Source organism: Procambarus clarkii, chromosome 30 (genome assembly GCF_040958095.1).
Source record: "Procambarus clarkii isolate CNS0578487 chromosome 30, FALCON_Pclarkii_2.0, whole genome shotgun sequence".
Classification (NCBI taxonomy): Eukaryota; Metazoa; Arthropoda; class Malacostraca; order Decapoda; family Cambaridae; genus Procambarus; species Procambarus clarkii.
The window spans coordinates 17896448-17909156 of NC_091179.1; the positions used below are offsets into that span (position 1 = coordinate 17896448).

General features: G+C 41.9%; 1 protein-coding gene across 2 annotated transcripts in view; it reads left to right on the forward strand.

Moving 5' to 3' along the window:
* Positions 1-4983: 4983 nt before the first annotated feature.
* Positions 4984-12709, forward strand: part of LOC123765480 (uncharacterized) — an 8177-nt gene continuing 451 nt past the window's right edge. The window contains exons 1-7 of one of the 2 annotated variants that reach the window (XM_069333982.1): positions 4984-5116; positions 6563-6694; positions 7414-7607; positions 9277-9387; positions 10150-10295; positions 10820-10924; positions 12151-12709. The exon at positions 12151-12709 is cut by the window's right edge and continues 451 nt beyond it. In XM_069333982.1, coding sequence (XP_069190083.1) covers positions 6588-6694; positions 7414-7607; positions 9277-9387; positions 10150-10295; positions 10820-10924; positions 12151-12210 — 723 coding nt within the window. In that variant the 5' untranslated portion in view covers positions 4984-5116; positions 6563-6587 and the 3' untranslated portion in view covers positions 12211-12709. The remainder of the gene's footprint in view (positions 5117-6562; positions 6695-7413; positions 7608-9276; positions 9388-10149; positions 10296-10819; positions 10925-12150) is intronic. The other variant, XM_069333983.1, reaches the window with a different exon arrangement.

Here is a 12709-nt window from a genome sequence, read left to right on the forward strand (position 1 = left end):
TTGCCCAAACCCCCCTGAAGTTTTCAAAATGTCTGAAATGTCGGAACTTTGACTCCTGAGCGTGATTTTTGAGCCGAAATCTGACTCTCTGCACCTATTTTCAGTTTCAAATTACGACTTTTTATACCGAAAATATGCCAATTACTGAAAACGGCGATGGGTCATATTTTGCCCAAATCCCCCTGCAGTTTTCAAAATGTCGGAAATGTCGGAAATTTAACTCCTGAGCGTGATTTTTGAGCCGAATTCTGACTCTCTGCATCTATTTTCAGTTTCAAATTACGACTTTTTACACCGAAAATATGAGAATTACAGAAAACGGCGATGGGTCATATTTTGCCAAACCCCCCTGCAGTTTTCAAAATGTCTGAAATGTCGAAAATTTGACTCCTGAGCATGATTTTTGAGCCGAATTCTGACTCTCTGCACCTATTTTCAGTTTCAAATTACGACTTTTTATACCGAAAATATGCCAATTACTGAAAACGGCGATGGGTCATATTTTGCCCAAACCCCCCTGCAGTTTTCAAAATGTCTGAAATGTCGGAAATTTGACTCCTGAGCGTGATTTTTGAGCCGAATTCTGACTCTCTGCATATATTTTCAGTTTCAAATTACGACGTTTCATACCGAAAATATGCCAATTCCTGTAAACGGCGATGGGTCATATTTTGCCCAAACCCCCCTGCAGTTTTCAAAATGTCTGAAATGTCGGAAATTTGACTCCTGAGCATGATTTTTGAGCCGAATTCTGAATCTCTGCACCTATTTTCAGTTTCAAATTACGACGTTTCATACCGAAAATATGCCAATTCCTGTAAACGGCGATGGGTCATATTTTGCCCAAACCCCCCTGCAGTTTTCAAAATGTCTGAAATGTCGGAAATTTGACTCCTGAGCATGATTTTTTATCCGAATTCTGACTTTCTGCACCTATTTTAAGTTTCAAATTACGACTTTTTATACCGAAAATATGAGAATTACTGAAAACGGCGATGGGTCATATTTTGCCCAAACCCCCCTGCAGTTTTCAAAATGTCTGAAATGTCGGAAATTTGACTCCTGAGCATGATTTTTTATCCGAATTCTGACTTTCTGCACCTATTTCAAGTTTCAAATTACGACTTTTTATACCGAAAATATACCAATTACTGTACTAAAAACGGCGATGGGTCATATTTTGCCCAAACCCCCCTGCAGTTTTCAAAATGTCTGAAATGTCGGAACTTTGACTCCTGAGCGTGATTTTTGAGCCGAAATCTGACTCTCTGCACCTATTTTCAGTTTCAAATTACGACTTTTTATACCGAAAATATGCCAATTACTGAAAACGGCGATGGGTCATATTTTGCCCAAACCCCCCTGCAGTTTTCAAAATGTCTGAAATGTCGGAAATTTGACTCCTGAGCGTGATTTTTGAGCCGAATTCTTACTCTCTGGACCTATTTTCAGTTTCAAATTACGACTTTTTATACCGAAAATATGAGAATTACTGAAAACGGCGATGGGTCATATTTTGCCCAAACCCCCCTGCAGTTTTCAAAATGTCTGAAATGTCGGAAATTTGACTCCTGAGCGTGATTTTTCAGCCGAATTCTGACTCTCTGCACCTATTTTCAGTTTCAAATTACGACGTTTCATACCGAAAATATGCCAATTACTGAAATCGACGATGGGTCATATTTTGCCCAAACCCCCCTGCAGTTTTCAAAATGTCTGAAATGTCGGAAATTTGACTCCTGAGCGTGATTTTTGAGCCGAATTCTGACTCTCTGCACCTATTTTCAGTTTCAAATTACGACGTTTCATACCGAAAATATGCCAATCACTGAAAACGGCGATGGGTCATATGCCCAAACCCCCCTGCAGTTTTCAAAATGTCTGAAATGTCGGAAATTTGACTCCTGAGCGTGATTTTTGAGCCGAATTCTGACTCTCTGCATATATTTTCAGTTTCAAATTACGACTTTTTATACCGAAAATGTGAGAATTACTGAAAACGGCGATGGGTCATATTTTGCCCAAACCCCCCTGCAGTTTTCAAAATGTCGGAAATGTCGGAAATTTGACTCCTGAGCATGATTTTTGAGCCGAATTCTGACTCTTTGCACCTATTTTCAGTTTCAAATTACGACGTTTCATACCGAAAGTATGCCAATTACTGAAAACGGCGATGGGTCATATTTTGCCCAAACCCCCCTGCAGTTTTCAAAATGTCTGAAATGTCGGAAATTTGACTCCTGAGCGTGATTTTTTATCCGAATTCTGACTTTCTGCACCTATTTTAAGTTTCAAATTACGACTTTTTATACCGAAAATATGTCAATTACTGAAAACGGCGATGGGTCATATTTTGCCCAAACCCCCCTGCAGTTTTCAAAATGTCTGAAATGTCGGAAATTTGACTCCTGAGCATGATTTTTGAGCCAAATTCTGACTCTCTTCACCTTATTTCATTTTCAAATTCCGACTTTTTATACTGAAAATATGCCAATAACTGAAAACGTCGATAGGTCATATTTTGGCCAAACCCCCCTGCAGTTTTCAAAATATCTGAAATGTCGGAAATTTGAGTCCCGAGCGAGATTTTTGAGCCGAATTTAGGCTCCCTGCACCTATTTTCATTTTCAAATTCCGACTTTTTATACCGAAAATATGCCAATTACTGAAAACGGCGATGAATCATATTTTGACCAAACCCCCCTGCAGTTTTCAAAATATTTGAAATGTCGGAAATTTGACTCCTGAGCGTAAGTTTTGAGCCAAATTCTGACTCTCTGCACCTATTTTCATTTTCAAATTCCGACTTTTTATACCGAAAATATGCCAATTACTGAAAAGGGCGATGGGTCATATTTTGCCCAAACCCCCCCTGCAGTTTTCAAAATATCTGAAATGTCGGAAATTGGACTCCTGAGCGTAATTTTTGAGCCAAATTCTTTGCACCTATTTTAATTTTCAAATTTCGACTTTTTATACCGAAAATATGCCAATTACTGAAAACGGCGATGAATCATATTTTGACTAAACCCCCCTGCAGTTTTCAAAATATCTGAAATGTCGGAAATTTGACTCCTGGGCGTAATTTTTGAGCCAAATTCTGACTCTCTGCACCTATTTTTATTTTCAAATTCCGACTTATTATACCGAAAATATGCCAATTACTGAAAACGGCGATAAATCATATTTTGACTAAACCCCCCTGCAGTTTTCAAAATATCTGAAATATCGGAAAATTGACACCTGAGCGTGATTGTTGAGCCGAATTCTGACTCTCTGCACCTATTTTCATTTTCAAATTCTGACTTTTTATACCGAAAATATGCCAATTACTGAAAACGGCGATGAATCATATTTTGACTAAATCCCCCTGCAGTTTTCAAAATATTTGAAATGTCGGAAATTTGACTCCTGAGCGTAATTTTTGAGCCAAATTCTGACTCTCTGCCCCTATTTTCATTTTCAAATTCTGACTTTTTATACGGAAAATATGCCAATTACTGAAAACGACGATGGATCACATTTTGCCCAAACCCCCCTGCAGTTTTTAAAATATCGGAAATATCGCAAAGCTGACTCATGAGCGTTATTTTCGAGACAAATTCTGCATTTCGAATTCTAAAAGTACTTCCTCCCGTTCTCTGAACCCTTAAATGTTATTCTTCCCGTTCTCTTCCGTTTTCTACCGTTCCTTCCCGCTCTTTGAAGCCTTAAAAGTACTTCCTCTCGCCCTCTAAAGGGTCCTTAGAGTCCTTAGCATTAAGAGTCCTTAGCATTAAGAGTCCTTAGTAGAGGACCCTCAACTTACTTTTTGAGAAAAAAATCCAAAATTTATTTTCCATTTTTTGTCCTTTTCCAATTACGTCCAATTTCGGCCATACGGGCAAACGGCCCAATTCAGACGTAATTTGTAAGAGGAAAGGTTGCCCGGAGAGGCGGACCATTCAACTTCACCACTATAATCACTATCATATTATATCATATTTGTTATATTCAACATATATATTACTAAATTATAACTTTAAATAATCCTCAAATTATGCTGCAATGTTGATAAGCCTCAAATTTTACAATAGTGTATCTACTAATCTTCGTAAAATTTTCTTATCGTGTACCTGTTAACATTTCTCAATTTTGCTAGACATTACCTACTTATAATTATCTGTTAGATTAAGGACCTGCCCCGAAACGCTATGCGTGTTAGTGGCTTTGGAAGACTGTAAAAACGTCAATGCTATGTACTCTCATAAACCCCAATGTACCTTCTTGTATATAAGTAAATACATATTAGTGGTCCTGAGGTAAAACATGTATGACTGCTGTAAAAAAAATGCCAACCAAACCGTAGGTGTAGAGCTAAATCTCGCTCCGTGGACACGTTTAAGACAGGAAGGTAAGCACGTGCACGGCAAGACAATATTTGCTGTTGACCAAGGAACTACGGGCTCACCATAGCCCGTGCTACTTGGAACTTTGTTCCAGGTAGCGAATCTTTAACAACAACATGCTGTTGACCAGACCACACACTAGAATGTGAAGGGACGACGACGTTTCGGTCCGTCCTGGACCATTCTCGAGTCGATGGTCGACTTGAGAATGGTCCAAGACAGACCGAAACGTCGTCGTCCCTTCACCTTCTAGTGTGTGGTCTGGTCAACATACTTCAGCCACGTTATTGTGACTCCTCGTCTACACAATATTGGCAACAATGATCTACATATCAATAGATACTGATACAGATTTGAGCAATATTTAAAGTGACACTACGCGAACACATATTTATATCTCAATATAATGGAATAATTTAAGTATAATAATTCGATCTTTGTTGCACCCCTTTGGACTATTTTATTTAAGAATGGAGACTATAAATGGAATATATACATATATAATGAATTATTATTGATTTAGACAAGTGCCAGTCACCTGTAGCTATAGATGCTGTTGTTGTAAATTTTATCAAGTCAAGCATCGGTTATCTCCGGTAGAATACAGCTGCTATCGCAATCTTCAGACGATATCACCAGCTGCGGAGGAGATTGAGAGGAGCTCCAGTACCTCAGACCGCAGCCGCCCCCACACATACACACACACACGGACTCGACACCATCCCCAGGTAACTTAGAGCCTACACCCCAGTTTCTAGATGAAAGTTAGCACTTGGGACAGATACAAGCGGGTTTAAAAACCGCTGTAGGAACGCTGCCCGAAACGCTGTGCGTATTAGTGGCTTCAGGAATACAATAGAAAGGTGGTAGTTAATGACGACTATGACATTATGGAATATGAAGCTCTAGCAACTTGACAGAAGTAATTTTTGGTTAACATTAATAACAGCAAGAGAATCCAAAGGTGTAGACCAAACCACACACTAGAAATTGAAGAGACGACAAGCCACGTTATTGGAACTTTTCATCTGCAAAGGTGTAATTTACTCAAACTACTAGAACATAATATAGCAGTAAATTAAAAGCTTTAATGGGGGTAAACACTTAAAGGACAAGATAAAAGATAAGACTTAAATATCAAAAGTACAAACAATAGATATAATGAACCCTCCGCCACTATGTAAAGGAGTACTAAAAGACAACTATATAACAAATGTTCAGGAAATGTGTGTAACTATTTCATTCAAATTAATCTACTACCAGAAATTTTTGCCAAACATCCCCAGCTTGCTAACTGTTAGGAAGTGAATGTGGGTGATTGTAACCTATCTACAGCCACCCACTGGTTGGGGTTCATTGTTGGTTTGTTTCAGATTTAGCGACTCAGAACGAAATGTCCATGTAGCACCGGCTATAGTGAGCCCTTGATCTGGATGGGAAGGAGCGGGGCGCACAATAGGCAAATCAATTATCAATAAGTAATTATAAACTAGCTCACTATATGAACGTTACGTAGCCTAGAGACTGTACTTATGGTCTGACTCGAACCCATTGCTGATAAACTTCCAATATACATTAAACCGTGTAACTAGCTAGCTCATCAAGACTGTAACTTGCTTAGCTAAATGAAATTTGGGGGTTCAGATTGATTGATGATTGATGAAGATTAAGTCATCCAAAAGGTGGCACGGGCACGAATAGCCCGTAAGTGGTGGCCCTTTTGAGCCATTACCAGTATCAATAGATGATACTGGAGATCTGTGGAGGTGCGACTGCACCCTGCGTGACGGGAGATGTCTCCCGTGTTGGGGGTTCAGTCCCCAAACCCATTATATAACCTTTTCCATTGCCGCCCACAGGATGGGTATGGGGTGCATAATTAGGGAACTAAACTGTAATCAATAAGCTAATAAGGAGGACAATATAAGCGTAGACTCAATCAAGCTTTGAAATATTAGACAATACAGCATCATCTAATAAGGGTCATTAGCTCAGGGTACCTATCCTTAGGTAGGATATTAGCCTACTAGGATATAATATCATGTAACAGAAGGATATTACATTAATTAAATGTAATATCCAAAACATGTATTTACAGTTCACTGGATGTGAACTAAGGATGTATTTGGTTGTTTTAGAGTAAATATTTCATCATTTAATGCATTTTTGATCAGACAGACACCGAGAGAGTGAGTGAACATGTTTGTCGTCGGGACGATCTTCGTACTGCTCATCTTCTTCATGTTCGTGTCTCTAATGCATGATCTGCAGACACAAGACGCTCTACTGCTCAATGCCTCCCTCAGGTAGGTACTCGCCTCCCTCAGGTAGGTACTCGCCTCCCTCAGGTAGGTACTCGCCTCCCTCAGGTAGGTACTCGCCTCCCTCAGGTAGGTACTCGCCTCCCTCAGGTAGGTACTCGCCTCCCTCAGGTAGGTACTCGCCTCCCTCAGGTAGGTACTCGCCTCCCTCAGGTAGGTACTCGCCTCCCTCAGGTAGGTACTCGCCTCCCTCAGGTAGGTACTCGCCTCCCTCAGGTAGGTACTCGCCTCCCTCAGGTAGGTACTCGCCTCCCTCTGGCCAGCACCACCAAGTTCTACTCGGTTGAAAGTAAACCAGACAGGCTAACTTTTCTTGTAGGTGAAGCAGAGCTACACTTGTAAGTAGATTTTAAAAGTAATTTTGGTTCCCTTTGACTTTACATAATGGCAATTGCTAACAGGTCAAAACACGCACACTTTAATGTGTAGTAATAACACACTACCAAATGAACTCATCAAATGATCACTAATTAAGTGTAAGAATAATCAGCTCTTGAACACATCAAATATGTTAATCAATGTTTACAAATTTAATACTAAGTGATCTTGATATAAATAATTATTTATTTTGAGTACCAATTATTCTTCATCACTAGTAATTATAAGGTCAGTTCAGGTGTGGGTGTCCCCTTACCTCTTGAAGCACTGGCAGCCCTTGGAATCTCATTCAGTATGTAGAAGCATCACCAAAATGTTCCTTTCAGTTCAAACATGTCGCAGTTCTTGGCGAATGATTTGGCTGACGACTGGCTGGTAGCCCCAGTGTTAACCAGTGTATCTGGAAGCGAGAACAACAGCCTGGTGAATCACACCGTCACGGAGCCCGACTGGGCGCTCGTCCTGGGCACATTCTCACACCTCAGAGACGAGAACTTCGAGGAGTACCTTGTAGCTAATGGTAAGGTAAGGTAATCAGGCTGTCTCCTGCTTATAACTAATCAGGAGAAGCGCTTGTTGTGTTGTTTTAGATTTAGCTACTCAGAAGGAAGTGTCCATGTAGCACGGGCTATGGTGAGCCCGTAAAAGAAGCGCTTAAGACAGGCTGACTATATAGTTACGTATGGATCCCTTGGAGGGTTACGGGCTATTCATGCCCGTGCCACCTCTTGGCTGGCTTAATCTTCATCAATCAATTCTTTGAGGTCAAGCATATAACCCCGCTCCTGTGCCAGGTAAGTCCTCTACGGGCTCACCATAGCCCGTGCTACTTGCCCCGCTCCTGTGCCAGGTAAGTCCACTACGGGCTCACCATAGCCCGTGCTACTTGCCCCGCTCCTGTGCCAGGTAAGTCCTCTACGGGCTCACCATAGCCCGTGCTACTTGCCCCGCTCCTGTGCCAGGTAAGTCCACTACGGGCTCACCATAGCCCGTGCTACTTGCCCCGCTCCTGTGCCAGGTAAGTCCACTTCGGGCTCACCATAGCCCGTGCTACTTGCCCCGCTCCTGTGCCAGGTAAGTCCACTACGGGCTCACCATAGACCGTGCTACTTGCCCCGCTCCTGTGCCAGGTAAGTCCACTACGGGCTCACCATAGACCGTGCTACTTGCCCCGCTCCTGTGCCAGGTAAGTCCACTACGGGCTCACCATAGACCGTGCTACTTGCCCCGCTCCTGTGCCAGGTACGTCCACTACGGGCTCACCATAGACCGTGCTACTTGCCCCGCTCCTGTGCCAGGTAAGTCCACTACGGGCTCGCCATAGCCCGTGCTACTTGGAACTTTTTATTCCGAATAACTGAATATAAAACAACAACAACAATCCTCATGCAGGCGAGGAGTCACAATAACGGGGCTAAAGAATGTTGACCAGACCACACACTAGAAGGTGAAGGGACGACGACGTTTCGGTCCGTCCTGGACCATTCTCAAGTCGATTGTGAGAATGATCCAGGACGGACCGAAACGTCGTCGTCCTTTCACCTTCTAGTGTGTGGTCTGGTCAACAACAATCCTTTGAGGTAGCTTGTACTGTGATCTACAGTGACTCTGGCCTATGCAACAACTAATCTTGGCTGAATAACGCCATTCCACAGTAGTAAGACATATTTTTATTTAATTATATGCACTGTACAATGGGTTTAGAAAGTACATATAGGTGATTGAGTTGCTAGTGCATAGAAAAAACAAATGTTACTGCGACTACTGTAAATGAATCAAAGATATGCAAATAAAATATTAATGTTCCATAACTTACCTCTGATTATATAAAAATTTATCTTTGATTAAAGTTAGATATCGATCGCTGGACCTAAAATTGGGCTTAACAGTCATCCCTTAAATTTGTTTTCTGTTATTATGATGAGAAAACGTGCAATATTAGCAGGGGTAACTTAAGTAAGATTCTAAATGTGATTTCAAAACATTTTTCAGTGAAATTTCTCAGATGTGATGACGCCACAAGCACCAAAATTCAATAACCACCCCCTTATCTCCCCAGGGGGAGGTAAACATTAACAACCCTTGTCTCCCCAGGGGAGGAGACTAACAGAAACCATCCTTGTATCCTCATAGAGAGACTATACTCACGTAGTTGTGAGTGCTATCAGTAATCACCTTCGTCTTCCCAGGAGTGCCATATCTAGTGCGGAAAATGGTTGCACAGTCGAGGCCCACAGTGACAGTGGAGCGGGTCTACCAGGACGACTACGAGTACTACGACCTAGAGACTCACTATCCAGGTACCACATATACCTTTTCCCGTACTATAGCTCCTGTTAACTGTTGCGCCTTGAAATTGAAATTGAAATAAGTTTATTGAGGTAAAATACACACAAAGGGATGAGGTAGCTCAAGCTACCCTCACCCCGTTCAGTACATCATGTTAATACATACATAGACACACATCACAAACAATAAACATATTACCGAACATTCTGAGAGATAAACATATAGATTTCCTCCTTTACTCAAGTTGCGCCTTGAAACCTAACCTAACCTAACCTAACCTAACCTAGCCTAGCCTAGCCTAACCTAACCTTTTCCCATACTAGCTCCTGCTAACTGTTGCTCCTTGAAACCAGGGAATTGGGAAATGTCGATAGTAAAGTGTATGGTAGTTTATCTCCAACATATTGGAGTACTTCAACGCGTACTATACATGTGCCAACCCAATTACTTCCTTGTATAACAATATGATTGCCAAACGTCCTTGCATCATATTCTATTAAAAAGGTATTTTACAAACTGCTGTCAAAATAACACTTTATCTATACCTTTTTTTGTGCCAGATTGGTATATTATATAAATAAATATCTACCACAATAAAGTCGAAATATTCAACTTGCATCGTAGGAACGCGAGAAAAGTATTGACCCACAACAATAACAATACTAATTTATACATACTACACTCTATAAAATATATATATATATCCATTCGATCAATTACAATGGTCACCTAATAAGTTATGGAAGTGATTTAAAACTGCATTTCTTCGACAGACACTGACGTAGAGCAGGTAGAAGAGGACTCTGGTCGGGTGTATCAGATGGTCATCACATCGAGCACCTGGTTCAAGACCTTAGAGGAGCGGTTCCGGCCTGGATACACCGCTGTAAAAGAGGACTATGATGGCGCCCTCTCCAAGGCCAGTCTTTAGGAAGTGAGAAAGGGGAGAAAGATGGAGACTTAAGTAGAGGGAAGAGTGATTTTTTGAGGGAGAGGAGGGGGGGGGAGTGAGAGAAAGGTAGAAAGGGTGAGACAAGGGTGAAGAGAGGGGGGAGTAGGGTGAGAAGGGGGGGGGGGAAGAGAGGGTGGAGATTGGGGGAGAGAAGGGGAGTGAGGGGGAATGAGAGGGGAGGGGGAGAGTGGGATGCCCAAATCAGGCTCAGTACCACCCCCTCGCCCCTCTAGTTACATATATATATATTCCATACATATGTATCATATATATACATTACATATACAAATGTAAACACACACACTTATCACACCAAAAATGAGATCAACCCTGTTTTAACTACATTCAGACACAAATAAAACGTTTCAGATATGTCCAAACACACACAAACACACACACACACACACACACACACACACACACACACACACACACACACACACACACACACACACACAGAAGCCTCGCGTGAACCTACATTATTTACACAGAACACGTTCTGGTTCGCGTCTGAGAGCACCTTGGTCCATCGCAAGATCAAGAACCAGTACACCGCCAACGTCGTCCGCAGCTTCCACCAGGACGGCTTCACCATGGTACGTCTTCACTACCCCCTTTCACTATCCTTGTAATGTTAATCAGTAGGAGCCGTTGTGAGGATTCGAACCTATGCTCCGGGAGCAGTAAAATAGGTACCTGGGAGTTAGTCAGTTGTCACGGGCTGCTTCCTGGGGGTGCAGGCTTGGTCTAGGACCGGGTCCGCGGGGACACTAAAGCCCCGAAATCATCCCAAGATAACCTCAAGATAACCGGGTACTCCCAAGCACACAAGTTCCAACACATATTACTCTCGTAGGTTCGAGTCCTCATCACGGCAACTACTGATCTTCTCACTGATACATCTTGTTAATGGGATTTCTCTGTGCAATAATGAAAAAAATAATAAGAAAAATGAAACCTATAGCACTAATGTTCATAAATTTAATAAAGCAGACAAATATATGTAATTACAAAACTAACAATGTTCCTGTACTTTTATATTACAGAAGAAATGCCTATCCTCATTATTCCTCTCCTCACAACACCTGTCGTCCCCTAACACCTGTCCTTACCACATCTATTTTCACTTTTACCTTTGTTTTCAATATATCACCTCTCCTCATCTCAACTTTTACTCCCTCATCATTCTTGTTCTCACTTCTTTGTCCTCATATTCGAGCTCCTTGTCCTCATATTCGAGCTCCTTGTCCTCATATTCGAGCTCCTTGTCCTCATATTCGAGCTCCTAGTCCTCATATTCGAGCTCCTTGTCCTCATATTCGAGCTCCTTGTCCTCATATTCGAGCTCCTTGTCCTCGTATTCCAGCTCCTTGTCCTCATATTCCAGCTCCTTGTCCTCATATTCCAGCTCCTTGTCCTCATATTCGAGCTCCTTGTCCTCGTATTCCAGCTCCTTGTCCTCATATTCCAGCTCCTTGTCCTCATATTCCAGCTCCTTGTCCTCGTATTCCAGCTCCTTGTCCTCGTATTCCAGCTCCTTGTCCTCATATTCCAGCTCCTTGTCCTCATATTCCAGCTCCTTGTCCTCATATCCTGCCCAAGTGTAACTGTCATAGTGGCCTAACTCATTCTCCTCATAATTATCTCCCCTTAGTTTCTCTTTCTTCCATAGGAAAGTGAGGAATAGGCTCATTACAGTACATTTGTAATTTAATGTTGTAGTTGTGTAACTTTAGGACAATGTCTAAGTGAATTGTTATTACAGCGTGTTGCTTGGTTATGGAGTCATAGAGGGTAATTATACTGTAATTCTTAACTTCAGACTATTGTCAACATGAAGACGGGCATGAGAGCTAGACGCCACTTTCTTCGTGAGGCGTGAGGGGTGAGGAGTGAGGGAAGTGTCTACGTAAAGATACGTGCACGAGAACACTCACACGCACACACACACACACACACACACACACACACCACACACACACACACACACACACACACACTATTTCTCATTTATGTTAATGACCTAACTACGGGGGTTGAGTCCTACATGTCGATGCTGGCAGACGATGCAAAATTAATGAGAAGAGTCTAGACAGATGAGGATTGTTAAGTTCTCCAAGATGACTTAGACAAGTTGCAGGGTTGGTCTGAGAAATGGCTTCTGGATTTCAACACCAGCAAGTGTAAAGTGACGGAAATATGTACTTGGGAACACCCAGAACACTGGTTCGAATCCTCCGCAAGGCTCCTGGTTTTCTCATGAATAGTGTAACATCAGCAGCATACTCTATAGTGTCAAAAGTCAGAATATCATTCAACAATCTAAATAAGGAGGTATCTAGAGCTCTTTACACCGCCTACGTGAGACAAGTCCTAGAGTA